At 47.1% G+C, this 22,606-nt stretch overlaps 1 protein-coding gene across 4 annotated transcripts; it reads right to left on the bottom strand.

The window, feature by feature from the left end:
• Window positions 1-352: 352 nt before the first annotated feature.
• GDPD2 (glycerophosphodiester phosphodiesterase domain containing 2) lies at window positions 353-20,352 on the bottom strand. Of its 4 annotated transcripts, none has more exons than XM_083486450.1 (16): window positions 19,818-20,352; window positions 17,033-17,164; window positions 12,896-12,999; window positions 12,705-12,798; window positions 11,145-11,204; window positions 8,999-9,097; window positions 7,579-7,672; window positions 6,516-6,661; window positions 5,881-5,963; window positions 5,600-5,750; window positions 3,943-4,158; window positions 3,480-3,631; window positions 2,103-2,250; window positions 1,865-1,947; window positions 1,170-1,198; window positions 353-800 (listed from the first exon to the last, which is right to left on the bottom strand). In XM_083486450.1, exons 2-16 carry the CDS (start codon window positions 17,132-17,134, stop codon window positions 748-750), a joined length of 1,614 nt encoding a protein of 537 aa, XP_083342576.1. In that variant the 5' UTR covers window positions 17,135-17,164; window positions 19,818-20,352; the 3' UTR covers window positions 353-747. The 4 variants fall into 4 exon arrangements, with proteins under 4 accessions (XP_083342576.1, XP_083342575.1, XP_083342577.1 ...); XM_083486449.1 differs by having other exon boundaries at window positions 17,033-17,167; window positions 19,818-20,351; XM_083486451.1 differs by lacking the exon at window positions 19,818-20,352 and adding an exon at window positions 17,348-17,477 and having other exon boundaries at window positions 17,033-17,167.
• Between the last annotated feature and the right edge of the window lie 2,254 nt (window positions 20,353-22,606).

The following is a 22,606-nucleotide window of genomic DNA, read 5'->3' as shown; positions in this document are numbered from 1 at the left end:
GCAAAGCTACAGGGAACCAGGCAGAGGGCCTTCTCGGTAGTGGCGCCCGCCCTGTGGAACGCCCTCCCATCAGATGTCAAAACGATAAACAACTACCTGACATTCAGAAGACATCTTAAGGCAGCCCTGTTCAGGGAAGTTTTTAATGTATGATATTTTAGTGTTTTTTTGGTTTCTATGGAAGCCACCCAGAGTGGCTGGGGAAACCCAGCCAGATGGGCGGGGTACAAATAATAAATTATTATTATTATTATTATTATTATTATTATTATTATTATTATTATTATTATTATTATTTCTCTTCGTCCTTGTCCTCCACACCCCTGGAACAAGAATTGCAGCCTGACTCAGCTTTCTCAAATCATGCAGGGTCTTTTATTGATAACAGTTTCAGAAGCATGTAAGAAAAAAGAAAATTTCTATCACCTCCCAGACCAGGGACAACACTTAAACCTTCAGATGTGATCTCCAGTTCTTTGCCACAACTGGTACAGTCCTTTCCCGGCAGTTTCAGGATCTAGGCCATGCTGAGAGAGATGATTGCAGGATAATTGCAGAAGTCCTGCTGTGCTCCCCAGAGGCTATGTGGCGGCTGTGCCTCTTGGCTCCCGGGGGCAGAGGCCCCCACAATCAGGTCTCAGCAACAGCCAGAAGCCATCCCCAGAAAAGACATTTTGAAAGGTGAAAACTGCCCTGCCCATTCACCAATGGGAAGGACAGGGCCTCTGCTCTGTTTGTGCTGATATGTCACTCAGACAACAGGCTGTGGATCTTTGTCAGGAGCACATCTGAGTCATAACCTGGAAGAGCAGAAAGGAAAAAGAAGAATGTCAACAGAGGAGATCCTGGGTAGGGGACTACTAGCTTTATGGTCTATTCACTGTGGGCCAAGGTGTTTGTGTGTTTTAAACAGTCAGGCTCCACCTGCAGGGTCATTGTGGGTGAGAACCATGTACGCTACCCTTAAGCTCCTTCGAAGAAAGGTGCAATAGAAATAACTGCAGCCTCTGCCCACTGATGGAGTTGTTGAATAGAGTTCAAGTCACCCCTGTCAGTTTGCAGGTATCCCAAACGATGGTGGAAAGTGGATCGCTTGTTTTTGTACAGCACAACACACAAAATATAGCAGAAATATCACACCAATCTGAAGGCCCAACGTCTCCCTTTACCTTGTGGCTCTTTTCTTCGGGACCATTTTCTGTAAGGGGAAGAGGGGGAATAAGTTAGCTCAGAGACAGGTGTGCCCTCCCACCCTCAGCTTCATTGCTAGTTGTTCTGCCAGAGACAAGGGAAGTATTTTGATCTTGGTGGAATAGAGGAAGCTAGGATATATCACACCAGCCATTAGCCATGTTGCAAATACAGGGGGATTATTTTACCCACAACTTATTACCAACAATTCCAAGAAAAAGAGGAGAGCAACCATCCAATGGAGCTCAGGAACCTGAAAAAATATTTTAGGTAGGTCAACAGTGTCACTCAGTGTTGAGGCCATGTTTGGATCAGGGAAGAGCAGGGCAGAGGTGAGGTCAGGGCTGCAAGGACACACCAGCAAGACTGGCAGATTAGTCCATGACATCAGGTGACTGACAGGTGGGTGGCGCCCAAGTGAATACACTTGTGCATTGGTTTTCCTAAATGCCCCCTTGGTAGGCAGAGCCCAGCCCATGCTGTGAAGACATGGCTATATAGCAGGGAAGGCGATCATCAGTGGCCCCCACAACTCCCATCAGCCCGAGGCAGAATGGCTAATGGTCAATGAATCACAGGAGTGCCACAGGTTTCCCCAGCCCTGCTATGTTAGGGGTTGGCAGCTGCAGGACGCCCTGCCCATGCAGAAGGGAGCTCCTCACACTCTACTCACTTCAGCAAGAAGAAGGCCCAGACAATCAGCAGAAAGGAGACACAGTCTGTCACAATCCAGATCATTTGGTATGTGGCACGAGGCTGTGGAGAAGGGAACATGGGGAATGGAGGTCATAGGGGTGGGAGAAAGGGCAAACGGGCAGCTGCCAGTTTCCCCGGGAAGCTGCCTACACAGGGGGGGGGGGTGGGGTGGTGGTGATACAAGTCTAGTCCTTCCCTGCCACTGCCAGTCTTACCAGTAGCCAGAGGGGGCGCTCCATTCCCTGCAGCACCTGGCAAGCGTTAGTGGTGACAGAGTTGGCTCCTGCGCACCACAGGATCGAGAAGAGCCACGGGGCGTTCACCACGTACAGGTTCACAGAGATGTTGTCACGGCGATACTCCCTAGGGAAGAAGGTGGGATTCATGGCACCAAAGCAGAATAGGGAAACTCCCGTGAAGCCGAGAAACCCTAGTGCCTAAGATACGCTGAAGGGAAACGACAGGCTCCCAGAGGCAAAGGCAGAGAGGGAGACTGAGCGTAAGCCCCACAGTTTCCACCCACAGAGTTTGCTGCCATGTTCTGGGACGATGTTCAGGGCTTATCATCTGGGGTTAGATATACACTGGGTACCTCAGGTAAAGTACTTAATTCGTTCCAGAGGTCCGTTCTTAACCTGAAACTGTTCTTAACCTGAAGCACCACTTTAGCTAATGGGGCCTCCCGCTGCCGCCGCGCTGCCAGACCACGATTTCTGTTCTCACCCTGAAGCAAAGTTCTTAACCTGAAGCACTATTTCTGGGTTAGCGGAGTCCGTAACCTGAAGCGTATGTAACCTGAAGCGTATGTAACCCGAGGTACCATGTATCCATTGCTCACCCCAAAAGGGTGCCAGATCCCCCGCATGCCCTGTGCGAGAGCATCCAGCAGACAGTGGTGGACTTTGGGCTCTCAAGTTTCAGCGGCACCCTGTGTGACACCAACATTTGGCACGCACACACCCTGGCCTGCATTCTAAATAATGGTTGCAGTGCCACCGAGGCTCCACGTCCGGTGTAACTGAACTGTTTGTGCTCCCCTAAATCCACTTCTGCTGCAGATACCATTCTATCAGGAGGTCCATTCTGCACCATGTTGGAATTGGGCCTTTAGTTTGGAAGTATCTCCCCTCTGGAACTCCCTCCCACTGCATATCAGAGGGGCACTTTCTCTATTGCCTTTTCGGAACCTGCTAAAGACATTCCTCTTTCAACAAGCTTTCTAAGTGGAAATCTTTATCCTGGCGATTATCTGGCTTGGATCTGCATTGAATTTGTGCATGTGCTGTTCTAAATTGTTCTCCTTTATGTAGGATTCTGTCCAAAGTTAGTTCCACTCAAAGTGATCCAACTGAAATTTGTGGACGTGATTAACTTGGGTCCATTGATTTCAATGAGCCTACTCTGTATTTCCAAACTTATTCATGGAGTAACAAAAACTTGAGACTTTTTTTTCAAAAAGAAAAGACGTTGTCTCAGGATGCTCAAACTATCTTTGCTAGCCAATTCTCTTTCCTTGACCTATGCCTGGGACAGACACCAACCTGCCCCACTGTCACCGCTCTCCCTCCTGCGCATCGCCTCCCCCAACTAACCGGATTTCAGTGCTGCTCAGATTTTGGTAGGGCAGGTTAATATGCATAAGGTCTTCTGTTTCATTGCTCAGCTTCTTCCGGCCATAGACCTGCTGGAACCTGGGCGCCCGCTGCTTCACCCAGTCTCGAAACTCGTCAGGGAGCCACAGGATCTGGGAAGGAGGGAAATGGTAAGCAAGAGATCCCTCCTCACTCCCACTGCTTCATGGGGGGCAAGACCTACAAGAAAGGACTTGCTGTGCTCATTAGGCCAGACACTCCTGTGTAGACCCCGTTTTTGTTAATAAACAGCTACTTGCTCTATTTGCTCAGTGTGATTTACTGCTGGCTTGATCTTGCCTTCCTTGTTGTTTGCATTCAGGCAGAATTTCTCAAGGCAAGCATGCCAGCCTCATCCCTGTCCACCCACTTTCCCCACCAACTCCAAGGGGAAGCCCACTGTCAAGCAGTGAGGACAACTCACCAGCTCCGGGGGGATGTCTGAATGGAGGATAGTCTCCACAGTGACATTGACGAGGACCTCATAGTGGGGATCCTCCTCGGGACGCAAGTCAAACATGACGGACACGTTGTGCCTCTTGGCCTCAACCAGCAGCTGCTTCAGAGACAGAACACGCTGTGCCTGTGCCAAAGCTCGTTCTGCCTTTGAGAGGCTTCGTGCTGTGGGGAAGGGCGGCTTCTGGTAGGGGGCAAGAAGGGAGTCAGTGAGAGAGGACATCATAGAGCCCTGCAGCTCCAGGCGTTTCCAACCCAGGCTTAGTTCCCCATTGAGGGCAAATAGGCAATCACCACCCATCCATTTTTGCTGCATGCAAGGGCTTCCCCAGTCAGATCTAAGGATCTTGCTCACTACAAGGGAGCATAATGAACACTGTACCATTCACTCCTATGGGACAAGAGAAAGTAAGAGGGCAATTGCACTTGAGAGAATGCTGTTTCCATGGTCTGGGACTGGTAATCACAATAATATTCATTCAACAAAATATTTAATGGTATTCAGCATTGCTCAACAAACCAAAATGTAAACATAGAAACAGTTTATTGATGATAACCATTTTGACAAGCAGTTGCAAAGCAAGGCTATGTGATACAAAACAAGAACCAAACCAAATCAGAGGCCTCTTGAAAAAGAACAGTGTTTTGAAAGTGTTTGAATAAGCCTCCCTTGGGAGAGAGTTCTGAAGTATCAGGGCTGCTCAAAGAAAGCCCTGGTCTTTTGTGAAGGATACTTACCTTCACAGTAAGACAGAATTTGGAGCAGGACCATATCAGGATATCAAAGGATTTACCCAATTAGCATGCAGCCCATGGAGCTCTGCTACCTCAGAGCAGTCATCTGCACAGCCTATTGAGCACACGGGCTCAATAGGGATCAGATCATCATCAGCAAATACCACAGCCCACATGCCCCTATCGGATTCATTAGATCTGGTCCTATTGAGGGACTAAGCCAGGCGCCAATCACCTTTCTGGGCCCACAGGAACATTTGGAATTTTGAGAAAGTACCATGCGCACCAGTCACAAAACGTTGGTATGTGTGAGTTGCAGGGAAGCATGGCATAATGCAAATTGGCTGCCACACCTAAAAGAGCAGAGAAAGCTGAAGGCAAGCCCCCTCCAGCATCACTGGGAAGGGGGGGGGAGGCATCTTGACAGAGAGAAGCCCTTTGCACCTCTCCTCTGTTCAGAATGGAAAAGAGGGTGGGTGTCCAATTCTGGAGGGTATGTCCCATGTAGGAGAGGCTGAACTGGTGAAAACAGGGGCTGAGCAGGAAGAGCTAAACGTCTCCCATGTATTGTGGATTTTTGAGCAGATATATACTGAGATCTTTGCGGGTGCCGTAAAGGTACAGATGGGCACAATGAAGAAGCCCACACTGGCAAACCCAGGTCTGTGTATTCTGGTAGTAAGAATTATAGCCAGATATACAGCACCTTCTTGTCTGTTCTCCATCCCACGCAACAGGAAATCATTTCCCACCGTATTGTATCCCTTCAGAGAGCAAATGCACAGGGAGCAACCAATGCTATTCCACTCATGTAAGTCAGCCCAGCAGCACCCATTTCACTCCACCAAGCTTGCACAGGGCTTGACTTGGACCCACCACACAGCTCTCACCTGCAGAAACCAGCTGCCAGCATCAAGTTGCTGCAGCTGTGTCCAGTTGAAGGAGCTGGCATTGGACTGGGCTTGAGCAGGGAAAACCTCTTGCACATTTGTGGTCCGGATGAGCTTCTCGTCATGCATGATGAAAGGGACCCCATCGGCACTGCCAGGCGAGTAAGAGGAAAAGAGCTTGGTCTGGGGAATGGATTCATCTCTACTGCCGGAGGGAGAAGTTGCCTTGGGGCCTCCTCATCTCCCACAGACAGCTGATCTGCCACCTCCGCTCCCCTTACCTCACCAGGACATCTGTCTCCAAGACGCTCACTCCATAGTCAACTGCCTTCTGGAAGGACATCAGAGTATTCTCAGGTGCAAGCTGGATGGAGATTAAAAATGGACATAAAATGACAGGTGCATTTGAAGGACAAAGGTAGTAAGGTTGGTGCTGGATGGCAAGTAATGCTTAGTGGGGACATGGTAGAGGGCCTTCTTGGTGGCTGCCTCCAAGCTTTGGAAGTCCCTCCCTAGAGAAGCTAAACTGCTGTCTTTCTGCTAGCCAGTGAAGACTTTCTTGTTCCAACAGGCCTTTGGGAACTGACTGCTTTTAATGAAAGGGCTGGTGCTGTGCTGCTTTCATTGTAATTATCTGCATATATTTTTGTATAATTTTAATTCTACCAATGCTAAATCGTATATTAATGATGGATTTTTCTATGTCTTTTCTTGTTTTTATCTGTAGGCTACTTTGAGTCCTTTTGGGGGGAAAAGTAGAATATAAATCTAAGAAGAAGAAGAGGAGGAGGAGTGGTGGTGGAGGAAGAAGAGATAAGGCACCTCTGGATCCCTTTAGTCAGTCTCCCTGTCCCCAGTTGGATGTGCCACCTATTATCCTGCTTCTTGCTGTGCAAAGGAGGTGCTGGCTACTCACCATGGGAGCTCCACGGTGCCCGAACAGAGCTGGCTTGGGGGGCAGCTGGCTGTACTCCAAAAGACAGGGGGAATCAATACCCAGTGGGGCTAAGTACAGAGCAAACACTGCACCCAGATACAACAGCAACAGAAGAGTTCTGAGGACTGTGGAGAAACAGACAGGTGGAAAATGCAGGTAAAATGCAACGGCAGTCTTGGAAGAAGATAATAGCAAGCTAGACCTTCATTACTAGCATTGAGAAAACATTCCAGGTAAGATATCAGAACTGGGGCCCCAGCTCTTTGGGATCATCCTAGTCTCTTCCCACCAGTGAGGCTACTTGTTTCTTCAGAGTGGAACTCTAATAATGCAATGGTGCCACCTGCTAGAGCCCTAAAGAAATATCTGAGCAACACACTGCACCATGCAGTGCTGCCAATAAACAAGGCGTAGGGCCCCTCCATACTGACATTTTATTCAGAGTGTAGTCTGCAACATGCTCTTGGCACAATAGTGGTGCATTAGTGGTGAATTTAGTCTGCTTTGCTAGTTGTGATGCTTCCCCACCGCTGCTATGTCATTGTTGTCTGGAGGGGCTATAAAACAACAAAAGTGGGACAACTTTCCCCTCACTCTCCCAGTTTTGGTACAAATAAATAGGATTTCAACAGGATATGCACTGGCTGGAAATGAAGCAGTATGACTGCCCCAAACATTTGCAGGTGCAAACAGTATTTGAAGTGAGATTGTGTGTAATTGTCCGAGTAGCCTCATCACAAGCACAAATAATCATGAATGAGTGGTAAAAAAAAGACACTAGGGCTGGATCGACACTGATCTGGAAAACTATATATTTCCCAATGCAAGTTCTCATTGGCAACATTTCGCTGCTCTACAGCGCTATCCGGTGTCACATTTTAATAACACATTTCTAATGTTTTAAATGATGAGGGTAGATTAGTCCTAGGAGGGACCCCGTGTGGCCTTGAAACATTGTCCAACACCTAAGGAAGACTCCGAAATGCCTGATGTAGGGGCCTGTACTGGGAGAGAACAAGAATAGCTTTGGCCTCCCTGGTACCTGAGCAGGATGTACGGTAAAAGCAGTCAGCCACTGGCCAGGCAAGCAGTGTCATGCCCACCACAGCTCCAATGTGCAGGAAGGGACCTGTTGCCTGGCAGGGCAGAAACAAGAGTTAGCCATTGGTTTGGAGTTTCCAAGAGAGTCATATCAGGCTGCAGCAACATGGAACAAATAGAGCAGGTAGAATGAAGGGGCAATGCCAGGGAATAGGCTGGTCCTGAAGCTAAGCTTTTAACCCAGAGTTCCCTGCAGGATAATGGCAGAGGGCATCAAGGGCTGGAGTCCCCACCCAGAAGGAAAAGCCACAGTTAGTGTTAATTGCTGCAAGATGCTTTCACAAGGAATGACTCATAAATTAAATAAGTGATCTGGAAATTAAACTGTACTAAGATTATAAGCTTTTGGCAAGAGGCGTTGAGGTTTATAAATGAACTTCTTTATGGCGATATAATCTTAACCACCAAATATGTTTTACTGGAGTGTCTGAAATGCATAGCAAATGTGGAAGGTTTGGAACTTGCAACACTGCAGCCAGAGTAGCCACAGCAAGGAACTGGAAATCAGATAAACCAGCTGACATCTTGCAATGGTAATAAAACATATGGAATATATAGCACTGTTGACAAAACTTGCATGTTATAAAAGAGATGCTGAAGGATGTGCATAAAACCAATTTTATTGAAAAATGGAGTACTAGATAAGGTTGAACATTCCAAAACAATGTTCAACCTTATCTAGTATTCTCAGTCTTATAATTTGACATTTTGCTTAAAATATAATAATGAGCAAGGATGCCTCATTATATAATGCTCCTTAAACCATAACTGACATTTTGTATATACATGATATTAAGACATTATATATCTATTATTTATTTTTGTAGCCCCTTTATTTTGTGATATAAAACTTGGTCAAAATGTGCAAGGGTGTTCTGTGTTCCAATCAACTTTGCCTCCTCCTGTCTGGTCTTCATCAGCCATAAGAACCACCCCACCACCGGCAGATTGCCTGACTTGCTTCGTACTACCTGTACTGGGTAGGATGCTAGAGGGCAGGGGGTATCAGACTTTTCCTGGGGGTCTACCTGTGCTGTCAGTTGTCTGGCCAACAAGGTCCAACAGGTGCACAAGCAACTGTTGCTGAATGTACCCACTGGGTTGGTTCACAAGTTAACTGCTGTGTAGAAGCTGCTATGAATCATTCCATGTTTCAGTTGCTGCTGCAAGCGACGCCATGCGCAGCAGCTCAGCAAGAAGGGAAGGCAAGGAAAAAAACACAACCTGTGCCAAAATCACATGGCAAACACTTGTTATATCCCAAAAGCTCACCATTCAATTCATTTTTGGGCAGCGTTCATGTGGCAACTGTGCCATGGCTCATATTCTCTGAGATCATGCCATCAGCTGTGGATTCTTACCTGCAGGGAGATGCGGGCACTTTCCCACTGCTCTTCCCACTGAACCTCCACCCCCACAAAAGCAGAAGCCACCACAAGTGCCGTCAGGATCAGAAGAAGCTGGAAGGAAGAGAAGACAGCATCAAGTGCCTGGGGGCGGGGACAATTGTATTCAAGCCACTTTAAGAGCTTTATTTTGAAAAGGAGGCAGTATGTATAGACCAGGGATCGGCAAACCTTTTCAGCAAGGGGCCAGTCCATTGTCCCTCAGACCTTGCGGGGGGCCAGACTATATTTTGGGTGAAAAAATGAACGAATTCCTATGCACACCAGGCAGGCTCCACAAGTAACCCACAGATGCATTTTAAAAGGACACATTCCACGCCAGAGCACCATGCAGGCCAGACAGCATTCTGGATGATAAATATAAAAATTAAATTTTTTTCTTGCCTGCACTGATGATAGTCATTGTTTGGATGGGGGGGGGGTCCTTGCCTGGGTTTGGTGCTGCGTCGCGGCCTGCTGGGCCTCCTGCTGCTGGCACCTCTTCTGCGCTTCGGGGGTGGGGGCCCCACCCTCTCTCTTTTCCCTCCCCCCATAAATCTCTTGCCCCCTCCCTCTCCCTGGGTAGTGCCTCTTTTCCTGCCAGCGGCACCTCCCCCCCCCCCCCGCTTTTCCTCATTCTGAAGGAGGACTTTGCATAAGAACATGCGGCAGCGTCCCTCTTTTTTGTCTTTTCCCCTAGGGAGCTCAGAAAGCGGCTGGGCCGGGTTAACAACCCTTGCAGGCCTGATCCGGCCCGTGGGCTGTAGTTTGCCAACCCCTGGTATAGACTGTCAAGACCTTTCTGCAAGGGGGGGTTATTTGATTATTTTGTACATTGTTGCAACTAAATAAAGCTATTGGTTTCTCACCATTCTGGAAAAAAGTGTGCTTGCTTTGGCAACACATACATTAAAAAAATTGGGGGGGGGAGTGAAAAGTTTGGAGCTGCATGGTTCTGTTCTGGGCCTAGTGTTGTTGAACATCTTTAGAGAGATTGTTTTGCATTTGGAATGGGAAAGTAATCATTTTGCTTGTGAGTGTTTGAGAGAGAGAGAAAGTGAGTAGCAGAACATAGAATCACAGAATGGTAGAGTTGGAAGGGACCCCGAGGGTCATGCCGTCCCTGCAATGCATACATTGGGGTGCAGTGAGGCTTCTCTCTGGGGAAGCTGATGTGTGTATCCTTTTCACTTCCACCTGTGTTCTACTTGCATGTTTGTAGGGAATGGTGAATATGTCAGTTTCAGTTTATTTTAGTTTCCTATTTTTCTAGTCTTAAGCCCAGTTCCCTACATTTCCAAATCAGTTACAAGTCCTTGTGAAAAGCCGTTAAGCATTTTAGTGCATATTTATATGCACACTTTACTGTATGCATTTTTGAACATATTGCTTGGCTGGAGAACTACACAGAAAAAAATAGAGAAATGTAAATTTCAAAGCACAGCAGTATTTTGGTTCCCACATTGTAGCCATGTTTCTATTAAATGTGAGGAGAATCAATTTTTTCCTCCATCCTTACAAAACATTGCAAGCCCCCAGTGTCCTCTCCCCTTCAATGGTATTGTTATATTAGCTCATTACTGACTTTATTGGAAAAATATTTGTTAGTTTATAGCACTGGCTTTATTGGAAAAGTCTGGAAATCTGTGGTATTTTTGCTTACAGTGCCTTATCGTTTTAATTGTTTGGTTTTTATTCTGTAAATTACCTTGTTATCTTATAATAGAAGACAGTTTCTAAACATTTTAATAAGGAAAATAAACTTACATAGTGCCATCAATGTGCAAGGCACTGTGCAAAGTGAAACTCTGTCCCAAGGAGCTTACAGACTAAAATGTAACAGGAGAGGACCACCAGGCCGTTTTGGGCCAACCACACCCACCTGTCATTCACTTAACATCAAAAGACATCAGGAGAAGAGATCTGTTGTACTTTATCTCAGGACTAAGTGCAAAAATAAATAAATGCATGCTCATTTGATACTGGGAATCCACCTAGTTAATGGTGGTGATCTGGTGTGCACCAACATTATGCAGCAGCAGCACAAACCTTTGTGTACGATTGTGCCTTCCACAAAGGAAACCGGTAAGAAGTTGGAATTGTGCTTGGGGCAGGGGTTTACCTTGTGTATCCAGTGGAGCTTCAGGGGCTGGTGCCAGAGCTGCAGGCAGAGTGCCAGAACCTATAATTAAAATGGGAGAGTGATGTCACTTAGGACCAAAGAGCCCACTTTGGATTCTGGGACAAGGACTGCAGGAGGACCACATTCTCATACGAAGATGATGGTGCTCACACCACTCAAAAATGAAGAAAAGCCATAACTCTGCAGTTAGGCAACCTGCTTTCTATACCCAAAGCCTTCAGACCTGTATTATGAAAGTTGGCAGATACTTTCCTTTTTGCATTACAAATTCCACTGTCACAAAAGTCTCAGCCACTAACCACTAGACACCCTTCTCAGAACCTTCCTTCTGGCTTCTGAGATATTCACTTATACAGTGGTACCTCAGGTTACACATGCTTCAGGTTACAGACTCCGCTAACCCATAAATAGTACCTCGGGTTAAGAACTTTGCTTCAGGATGAGAACAGAAATTGTGGTCCGGCGGCGCAGCAGCAGCAGGAGGCCCTATTAGCTAAAGTGGTGCTTCAGGTTAAGAACAGTTTCAGGTTAAGAACGGACCTCCAGAACGAATTAAGTACTTAACGCGAGGTACCACTGTATATGTTTTAGGCTAATCTTATCCAGCTGATGGAGAAGGGGCTGTGGCTCAGTGGTAGAGCATCTGCTTTGCATGCAAAAGGCCCTGTGTTCAATTCCGAATCTCTCCAGGCAGGGCTGGGAGAGGCACCCTCTCTGAAGCCCTGGAGAACTGCTGCCAATCAGTGCAGAGAATACTGAGCCAGATGGACCAGCAGTCTCACTCAGTCCGAAGGTATCTACTAATGTTCCTAGTTTGTGTGTGTCTGTTTTAAAGTACAGTGGTACCTTGGGTTACATACGCTTCAGGTTACATATGCTTCAGGTTACAGACTCCGCTAACCCAGAAATAGTGCTTCCAGAAAGGTTAAGAACTTTGCTTCAGGATGAGAACAGAAATCGTGCTCTGGCGGCAGCAGGAGGCCCCATTATCTAAAGTGGTGCTTCAGGTTAAGAACAGTTTCAGGTTAAGTACGGACCTCTGGAACGAATTAAGTACTTAACCCGAGGTACCACTGTACACTGGTATTCTCAATGTGCTGATTTAACTTTCTCCCAAGGAGCTCTATTAAGTTTTATGAAATGTTGGGCTTAGATATTGCTGGCTCTCTCAAAAAACTGGAGTTCCCAGACTTAATCACATACATATTCAGATAGATAGGTATGTCTTGTGTGACAAACCCGCTTTTCCCAAAGACCTGACTTTTTCTAATAAGGAAAGTGATAGGAAAATGTGCTGGAAAGTGTGGGATAACCCTTGTTTTGATGCAACATCATGTAACCTCTCCTCTAACAAATCAGGATAAATGCTCTACAAATAGGTTATATGAAACGGCCCTTAGTAGACAGAACAGCATGTTCCCAAATGGGTTTTAAGAAGTTGATTTCCCCCCACCCCCCAACCACCCCAAAGCGAGACCAGGGAATTCTGGAGGTACGGTGCAAGTGTCCTGGGAAAAGAGCCAAATAAAAAGGGTGTACCAGGAGCAGTGAGGAGAAGGTGACCAGAGTTGTTGTTCCAGACAGCATCACCATCGACCAGTCAAGCCACCATCCTGTCTTGCGGAAAATGAATCTGTTAGGCAGGGGAAAAAACCCAAGGTGAGGAAGGGTTATGACAAAGGTAGCTGGAGAGAATCTTGGGGGGGGGGCACCCTGGGCCTTCTACTCACTCATTGAGATTGTGGAAATCATTGAGGGTGACAAAGGCAAGGTAGAACCAGGCCAGGGCGAAAAGGCACACGCAGAAGACGAAGAAGAACCAGGCACAGTCGCACTGTGAAGAGGAGGAACAGGTTAGAAAATGAACCACCGGCAGATGCACCTCAATAGGTGGCTCTTGACTCTTGGATGACACACCCTCTGGCCTGGAAGCCCCACTTGCAGCTCCAGATGTGCAAGGCTGGCTGTGGCTACACAGTGGAGGGCATGCCCTAGGCACATGCTTTAGGTGGTCATCTGTGAGATCAGACAGGAAAGTACCCATGACAGGTTCCTTTTCAGTGACATTGCTGTGGAATTTCCTCCTACTGTCAGCCTCCTTCTCCTTTAGTATCTGGATCAACCTGGTGAATCCAGATGTTTTGGACTACAATTTGCATCAGCCCCAGCCACTAAGGGATAATGAGAGTGGTTCCCACCAAAACAACTGGAGGGGACCAAGCTGTTGAGGGCTGATTTAGACACTTGCTGAAAATTGTTTCAGCAAGCTTTTGGTTTTATTTCTTACCATCTGCTGTGCCTGTGGTGCTGCATTTGTTTTTTATCTGGTGCCATTAAGCTGTGGCTGTGCACACACTCCCATTTGCTCTAGATGCAGCACACCACTGTTTGGGAAGTAGTGTACATATGATGTTAGTCCTTCTCCTTATTATCACCATAATCACAGATTAATCACCTTCTAAACTGCCATCTCAAGGCGATTTACATAAAAAATAATTTAAAACAGTTTTTAAAATAAAAAACGACAGCTCCGAATACATTTAAAACAGGACTATCCGGCATCAATCCTGTCGTTCCTTATAAAATCTGAACTTTGGTATGTCTTCCCTTCCCAACTAGCTTTGATCCAAAGCGAGAGAGAAAAGATTCAAATAGCTACGGTATATTTAAACCTGAAAATTTGTACACAACATGTTTTAATCTTGTAAGCCAGTTTGTGTCTCCACACCGAAAAGTGGGTTAAAAATAATGAATGAAATTATGCTTTTGCCTTGCTTGATCTAAGGCTGAGCTGTGGCACCGACAGCAGATTCTGATTTATAGCCCACCTTAAATCAAGCTCTGAGGACAGCTTAGCCTTAGACTGAAGATTAGATAATAATTTTGAAAGTGATTTGAGGAGCTTTACATCCCTTGGGGAACAGACATATTTCATTAGCTCTGAAATCATTTTGCTGATGTGCCTTGAAATGAAAGGTTGGACATAAGATATTGTATTTTCTTCCATGCTTTTGCTTCTTCTTAGTAAGGGTAGATAGACTATTTTGCTGTTAATTTGGATTTTGTCTTTAGTAGTTTTATTCCCAAGCTTTAGGATTAATTGTTGGCCCAGTTGTATAATACTGAGCTGATTGTTAGGTGTGTTTCGGTGGGCCTTTTGAAATGTTGATTCTATGTTTATATTTTGGCAATATGTTTTGAATTGTTAATGATTACCTTGGAAAGTAGATGCTAAACATTTTACTAGGTGTTGTTATATTACACTGTTATTGCCTGGTATTCTGATGCTTTAGGAGCTGGTTTACCACAGAAAGGCAACATGCAGGTAAACTGAAGCCAGCCAAGTGCACATAAAGCCCTATACATGGAGGCATACCTGAGCAGAATATATGCATTGTAAGCAGCAATTCCTCTTTCAAATGGCCTTCAACTCTCTGGAGGGAAAAACATGCCATCTGTCTCCAGCCCTGCACTGCTTAGAGGGTCTACACTGCAGGAGGGGTGGGAAGCAGAAAGAACACTTTCCCCCATGGCCATCCCCCCTGGCTTCCTCCCACCCACATTCTCAGGAACTCACTTTCTGTCACGTGATCAGATAATGCCTCTTCTCACTTTTGCTGAACATGCCACCCCAGTGGTGGAGCAAGCCAGTCGGGTGCCTGGGGCAGCGCGCATGCCCTGCGCCCAGGGGCGGGGCCAGCCACCTGTGGGGCAGGGCGAGCTGGGGCAGGACGCCCCGCCGGGCCTCTGAGGAGTCTGCCTGCCTCCTCCCACTCAGCTGCCCTACAACTGAGGGGGAGGCGGCGGGCGGACCTTTGGGGGCAGTGTGGAGGCTAAGGGCGCCCAAGCCACCACCTCTCTCCCAGGAGAGATGTGTGGCTTGGGCACGGTGCAAGCCCCATGGTGAGTGCCGCCTGGCATTTTGTCTCAGTGGTTACACCTGGGGTGGCCCGCCCCACCACACCCCTTTCCTCCGCCCCTGTGTCACCCAGTATACGAAGGGGTGGAGCTGGAGCCACAGACTCTGTGGCTGCCCATGGCTGCTACTTCCTCTAAGCTCCCGTCGCCTGCCCACCTCTGCCCATCCCTGTTGTGTTGCCATGTTTGTTTTTTAATTATGGTTTTAATGTAGTTGTTGCAAACCATTCGGGGATTCTAATTAATAGAGGGTGGTTTAGAAATTCATAATGATAATTATCATGTGGGGTTGCCCATGGGCCTGGTCTGGAAACTCCATCTAGTGCAAAACACTGCAGTTAGGCTGTTGATGGAGATGGATTATCACCAGCACATAACTCCAGTTTTCAAAAGCTTGCACTGGCTGCCCATATGCTACTGGGTCAAGTTCAAAGTTCCTGCATTAATTCACAAGGCCCTTAAGTACTTGGATCCTGATCCCTGCCTGATCTCTGATGTATTTGGGGGAATCGTAGTTAGGGGTCCCGAATGGCACTGCCTGCATCTGCCAGGAGCCAAGCGTTCCCGTATTGTGGAATTCTCTCCCGACTGAGACCAGACAGCAGGGCTGGGTGATGTATCAATACATCGTCTGAAGTTGGTTCGAAGTCCACATTGTGAGAACAGTTCTATAATATTTGACATGGCGACATATCATGATTCACAATTTGTGAGGGTGCTATGTAAAAAATTGTGAAATGGGAAAAACAGTGAAGCCAGTCATCGCTTCTCTCATGTTTCCTGCTGCCCCTGTTGCTCTCTGTACTATAAAATAACAGTTGTAATGATATGCTAAAGGTAAGTAAAAATGTACCCTTTATAGACCCCTAAGTAGTAGCAGTTGCCAAGACATTGCCCTATTTGCCTCTACATAGTTACATCTTTATTTCAGATATTGTGATATATCAGTATATCACAATGTTTAGCTGCTGATATATCACAGTGATGAAAATCAGAAACTGCCAGCCCTACAAGGCAGTCCCTCCCTCCCTCCCTCCCTCCCTCCCTCAATGAAGACTTCTTTAAAAAAAAAAAGAAATATTCAGCAGACACTTTAAGTGAGCTTTTTATTATTGATTTTAACTGATTTCCCCCTCTGTATTATATATATATTTGTAACCGCATTGTACATTGCTTAGAAAAAGGGTTTTAAGCAACATTAAAAATTGTTGAACTAAATAATGATGAAGATGAAATGATAATAATGATACAATGAGGACCAGGATACTTTACAGGCATGGCTACATTCCCCCACTGTGCTGGGAAACCAGTTTGTCTTTTGCTGTCAAGAAAGAGAAGGGGGCCATGATTAGTCAGTAAGAGGGAATTTCTGACACGTCAGGGCAGGCAAGCCATCTTTCTCTGTGAGAGTCAGGCAGACCGACCAATTCCAGCACCAGGTCTCCTGGAACTTTTGAGAGCACAGCACTGAGTGGACCCAAACTGAGGGTGCTAGGAGAGGGTGGTGAGAGAGAGAGAGAGAGAGAGAGAGAGAGAGAGAGAGAGCGCGCTGGAGGATCCTGCCATATTGGACACTAGGGAAAACAGGTCAAAACACAGCTGCCTAAGGACAAAGACTTCTGTTGAATTTTTGCTGGAGCTTCTGTTTCTTTCCTCCCTCCTATTCCTTTTTCCTTGTGTGTCATGCCTTTTTAGATTGAGCCTGAGGGCAGGGACTGTCTTGATTTTTGCAAGTCTCTCTGGGAGCCCTTTTGGCGATGGGGTAGGGAATAAATGCTGTGAAAAACGAACTTTAAAAAAGCCCTTGTCAGAAAAAGGGTCCATGCCTGGCACCCCCTGCCCCTCTTCTCCAGGACATGCCAGTGCTCTCCTCATGCCTCACGACGCCACAGAGCCAGGCCAGCCAGTAACACATCCCTACAGATGCTGGAGAAGAGTTGCCCACTCACCTTGCTGGTTACCAGACCCTTCTTGTTACGCGTCCAACGGCAGCTGTAGAGGCACAGCAGGCAGGTGGCACACCAGCTGCAGCAACCTGCGTCCTTCACCATGGTGCGTCAAGTAGTGGAGGACACCAGGCCCTGCTGGGGGAACACATGTAGCCTATTGGTACTGCATGGTAGGGCACGTGGAGTTTGCAGGGAGGAGGCAGATAATGCAGGAATAGGTGTGGCAAGGGGGGGGGGGTAGATAAGGAAGGAAAGAAACCACGCTGGCTTGAATGGGTCTTCAGCCTTCCGCCTCTCCTGCTCTTTTCCACTCACCAGGAACAGTTGCGGTTTGCAAAAGGGAGTGCGGAAGTGTGTGAAGTTCAACGAGATCCCAAGCTCCGTTCCCCCACTGTCATCACCCAGCGCAAATGTTGCGGGTGCAATACCAGAAGAGGCTAATCTAGATCAGGCACCAGGCCAACGGAAACCTGCGCACGGTGGTGGCGGCGGCGGCGGCGGGGGGGGGGGGGAGAGAACTCAACCTGCCTGGTGAGTTGCACCCCAGGCACCCCACCCCTAATTTGCAAGCTGGGGCAGGCCCATGTTGCAAGGAGTTGGGTTAGTATGGAGCTTAATCGTACCTCTCTCCTCCAGAGAGTGAAAGATAAAGAGGCAGACACAACACACGAGAGCAACGGGACAGGAGGGTGCGGGGAAACCCACAAACACAGCCCCTCCTTCCCCTGCTTCTGGTGTTGTTAGGGTTTATACTCGGAAGTCACATTTTGGAGAGGAGAGTCTGCTTGCTGCGTACTCACTTAACCCTACTTACTAGCCTCATTCATTCATTTCTTTCATGTACAAGCAAGGGCTATTCCCTCAAATGGCCTGCTGTTAAGCAGCTCTGAGTGGAGCACTTGGAACCCCTATGGAGGGTCTGTTTACAGAACAGGTGAAGCACATGAAGGGTGGAAGCCTGTTACTTGCAGCTCCTCCTCCTCCAGCTGCTGTGAGAGCAGGATGCTGGACTAGATGGGTCACTGGCTCTTCTTAAGTCCTCAGCTGAATTAAAACCCAGATTCCAGCACACTAACTCAAGCTACCTAACACCAGCCACACAAACAGGGCAAGGAAGACATGCAGACCTGCTTCTTTTCCCATTAAACCCTGTCTCCATGTCCCTCTCCCCATCCTCTGTCCCGCCCCCCCAGACTGTATGGCCACTGGGGCAGGGAACTGCATTCTTGCTCTTGGGAAAGTACAATGTACACAAATGGCACTGTAACAATAATCACAAATAAAAACCATAATGGCAGTATACGGTATTTCATAATGATGATGCCAGTAATACCTATGAGTCCCCAAAATGCTCTTACAAATCAGAAGCCTTCTTTAATTGGGTTAAGTTTCTCCCCATGTCAAGATAATTGCTTTGGGAAAAGACGTATCCAGTGCCTGGCTTAATACGCACAAGTGTGTTTACCGCAGTCACCCATAACCAATGTCAGAAGAAGCAACAACAAAAACGCATACGATCTTCCTCTTCACACATGGCGATACAGCTCTCTCTCTCTACACGGGGATGGTCTCTGCATCACGTAATGTGTGGAGCAGTTGAGAGATGCAAAGGCGCTGCAGTTGTGAGAGGGAAGGAGCACTCCCGCCCTGCCAAGGCCCCTCAGGCATGGGGAAGGTGTTGCTATGGATACCAGAGAGACTTCAGGCCTTGGTGCACAGGGCCTGTGGGGCAGTGGTGGGGGTGCAGGAGGGGAAAACACGACCATTTGGCTACTTTGCTCAAAACACCAGCCTTCTTAGGCCACCTTATCTGAGGGTGCCAGGGTAAGGGCAGGTGGGCAGAGGCGATGCGGAGACCACCCCTGGTTTGGTTGCACTAGGCATGGAGCCTGGGGGACACCACAATTTTTATTTAGAATGGAGCGTGAGAGGCAGTGGGGCACTGAGGTTTGGTGTTGCACTGGGCACTGCTTAAATTTGAGACTGCAAGTTCTGCCACTGCAGGTGGGGACAGCATGGCGCCCACTGAGGGGGGCAGAAGGAGCTGCTAGGGGTAGGGTGACTCTGCAAGTCTTGCAAAACCGGGCAGGCATGGCCCCAGCTTATTTCCGGGGGGGGGGGGGGGGAGTCATTGCAACATTTTGAGGAGTCATGTGTTTAGAAAAAAACTCATTTTCCTTCTGAATAAAAGTTTGGCTGTACAAAATTATTTAAAGTATGAATGACCAAGATTACATTAGTCAGAGGAAGGGGAGAGCAAACTGGGAAATAAACTAGTCTTAATTGTATCCTCTCCCTCCCCCACCCTCTCCAGCCCAACTTCACACACAATCCCTATGTGGCTCAGAAAGTGGAGGAATGCACATGGAATAATTGCATATAATTATGAAGGAAAACTCCATACAGTGGTGCCCATTTCCATGATTGGGGGGGAGGGATATCATGGTTTCGCTCTTTTAAAAAAAAGGAAAACTTGGAGAGAAACTTCTTGACCCACCTTCAGAATCCCACACCAAATATTTACCCCATCTAAAGCTGGAAAGTGAAACTAAAATGTGTATTTTCAGAAGACAAGATAGCTCCTTTCTCCAGCCCCTTCCTGCCATCCCCACCAAAACAACCCAATTCCTACTTTATTACCATCCCCTGTTTTTGCTGGGTGGGCTGGAGAAAGGAGGGACCCTTCTTTTCTATGTCCCAGAAAAGAGCCTATTTTGCTTCAAGGCACTTTGCCTACTGCCCAGTTTGCAGCACCTCTGATGCTCCTCCCAGCCCCCTCACTCACCTTGACTAAGGCCCAGGTCCCCTTGGAGGACAGGCTGAGAAACAGCTGGCTGATCAGATCTCCCTTCTTTTGCAGGCAGTCCGATGAGGCACTTTTATCTGACAGCTGCTTTTATTCTTCCAAGCTGAACTTTTGCTGCGGATGCTCCTCCTCCTCCTCCTCCTCCTCTCCTCCTCCTCCTCGCTCTGCTCTCACCGGCTGTCTCCTCTCACCTGCACAGTAGCTGGCATGAAACCCGTGTGTGTGCCACCTATGGGCAGGGCCAGGCAGGCTAGGTGCACTAGGGAGAGGCAAGAGCGCCTGAACTGGCTGAAGGGCTGCAGCTGGAGGCCAAGGAAGGTGCCGCTTTTGTGCCACACTCTTCAGCCACTCAGTTCACAGGCCAGGGGAGCTTGTTCTGTGGCTGGCTGGAGAGGCCCAAGGTGGGGGGCGGAGGGTGGGGGGAGCCACTCACTCAGAGCCCAGACCTGAAGTTTGCAGGCAGCCCACGCTCCGAGTGGAGGAGACGGAGGAGGGAGCCAGACAAAGGAGAGGGCTGCCCCAAAAGGAGAGAAAAGGAGCTCTGCACCACCCAGGCGGCTCATTCCACTCTGTCTTCCTCTAGCAAGCAAGAGGAGCTCTAACAAGCATACGCAAGTTATTTCAGGACCAAGGGCAAGAAGAAACCCAAACAATATCCTCTCTTGTAGTAAAACATTCATAAAACTTAATTGTCTGACCATTTGTAGCCCTTTAATGATACTCCTTCACATCTTCCTCCTCAAGGAGAACCTCTGCCTGCCTAATAGGTATAAAAGCTCCCCTGGGGGGTATGGACAGTTTCTGAGAAACTTAAGTTTTTATTTATGCATTAAAATGATGTTTATATATCACTGCTCAGGGCAACTGTTCACACAAAGCAGCATCATAGAGAATAACCACACAACACACAAAGCAATATACTAAGATTAAAACTGGCAGCATAACCCTTTAAAATTAGCAGTAAAACTTCATCAAGAAAAGTAACTTAATTAAAAGATTGGAATAATAACATATTAAATGTATGTTCTCTTCTAACTCAGCTTGTGCCATGGGGGAGAGCATCTAGAACTAAGGGGCAACCTCTGAGAAGGCCATGACTCTGGTACCAGTCAACCTAACACAGAAGCCTTATGAGGAACAGTTGAGGGAGCTGGGTATGTTTAGGTTGGAAAAGAGGAGACTGAGAGGAGATATGATAGCCATTGTCAAGTATCTCAAGGCCTGTCACATGGAAGATGGAGCGAGCTTGTTTTCTCCTGCTCTGAAGGGTAGGACTCCAACCAATGGCTTCAAGTTACAAGAAAGGAGATTCTGACCAAACATCAGGAAGAACTTTTTGACAGTAAGAGCTGTTCCACAGTGGAACTGACTGCCTCAGAAAGTTTTGGATTCTTGTTCCTTGGAGGCTTTTAAGCAGGGGTTGGATGGCCATCTGTCATGTATGATCTAGTTGAGATTCCTGCACTGCAGAGGGTTGGAATAGATGACTCTCGGGATCCTTTCCAACTCTACAATTTCATGATTCTACTGTTATGAAGTTGGGTTTGGGGGGGGGGAGGGAATTGAGATCTTTCAAACCCCTGGACCCAGCAAGTATTAAAATATAAGACAGGCTAGCTTCCTGTGTTGAGGTGCTTTTCTGGGTGATGGGTCATTAAGAGAACAAAGGAAAGTGGGGTCTATGCTAGGCAGAAAATGGGTGGGGCCCCTCCCTCAACTTGCAAAAGTGAGGACAAAAGACAGAGTTTAGAGTTGAGTTATGTGACCTAGAAGCTGGAAAGGAAGAGAGGCAGCCATAGCTGATTTCTGCTGGAATCCAAGACTGTGGCTATGGGAGAAACAAGTCCCTCTTGGGGTGTTAATGCTATGGGCCCCTCCATCATAGGCTCAGGTTGTATATATGTGAACAAACCATATATCTTAAAGACACCACAGTCTTCGCTGAGCTTCATCCTTGAAGGAAATATGAACCCTGGGTAAGCACTAGAAATTCCAAGAATCTTATACTGCTCAGGGATTGGGGCTCATAAGATGCAGATTACTTAGGCAAGGATTTAGAACAATTTAGGCAAAATATATAAAGCAGGTTTGGGAGTTTCTGTGCTATGGAATAACAACTGACCGTCCACAAGTATTCTGTTTTTATACTATAAATTGCCCACTGACGGAGCCAAGAAGAGGTGTGAATTAATGAACCGAAAAAAGAGTATCTTAACCCAGTAAAATTCAAGAGGTGAGACATATATGCTGTCAGACTTCGGTTTTTCAAATTTCAGTGGCGCCGTGTGCAAGGTTAAAATTCAGCATGCTCATGCCTCTCACCTTCTGCTCAATTCTGTCATAGTCGCAGGGCTCTGTGGCGCTGCCTCATGTCTGCCTCTGCTGCAGGAAGGATTAAGTATCCCTGCTCAAGGCCACAGCATAGTCCCTGGCTATACGAGCAGCTGAGCTGTAGGCAAATAATAATAATAATAATAATAATAATAATAATAATAATAATTTTTATTTATACTCTGCCTTCCCCAGCCAAGGCCGGGCTCAGAGCAGCTTACAAGCAATAATAAAAACAAGTTGAATGATTACAACTTAAAAACAAAATTAAATACATTAAAATATTGAAACATTAAAAGATTAAAATGTAGCCTCATCACAGGAGGAGAAAGGAAAAAGAAAAAAGAAAGAGAGGGAGGGAATCAAATTGGCTCCAAGCCAAAGGCCAGGCGGAACAACTCTGTCTTACAGGCCCTGCGGAAAGAGATCAGATCCTG

This window comes from Podarcis liolepis (assembly GCF_965112155.1).
Source record: "Podarcis liolepis genome assembly, chromosome: Z".
Classification (NCBI taxonomy): domain Eukaryota; kingdom Metazoa; phylum Chordata; class Lepidosauria; order Squamata; family Lacertidae; genus Podarcis; species Podarcis liolepis.
Note: the sequence above shows the minus strand (reverse complement) of the source record. Positions and strands in the feature narration are given on the sequence as shown.

Coding starts and splice junctions, on each gene's coding strand:
- GDPD2 (XM_083486450.1), bottom strand. CDS start 17,134: ATGGTGAAGGACGCAGGTTGCTGCAGCTGGTGTGCCACCTGCCTGCTG. Junction 1,948..2,102: donor AGCGCCCCCTCTGGCTACTG/GTAAGACTGGCA, acceptor CCTTCTCCACAG/CCTCGTGCCACATACCAAAT. Junction 801..1,169: donor CCGAAGAAAAGAGCCACAAG/GTAAAGGGAGAC, acceptor CTGCTCTTCCAG/GTTATGACTCAGATGTGCTC.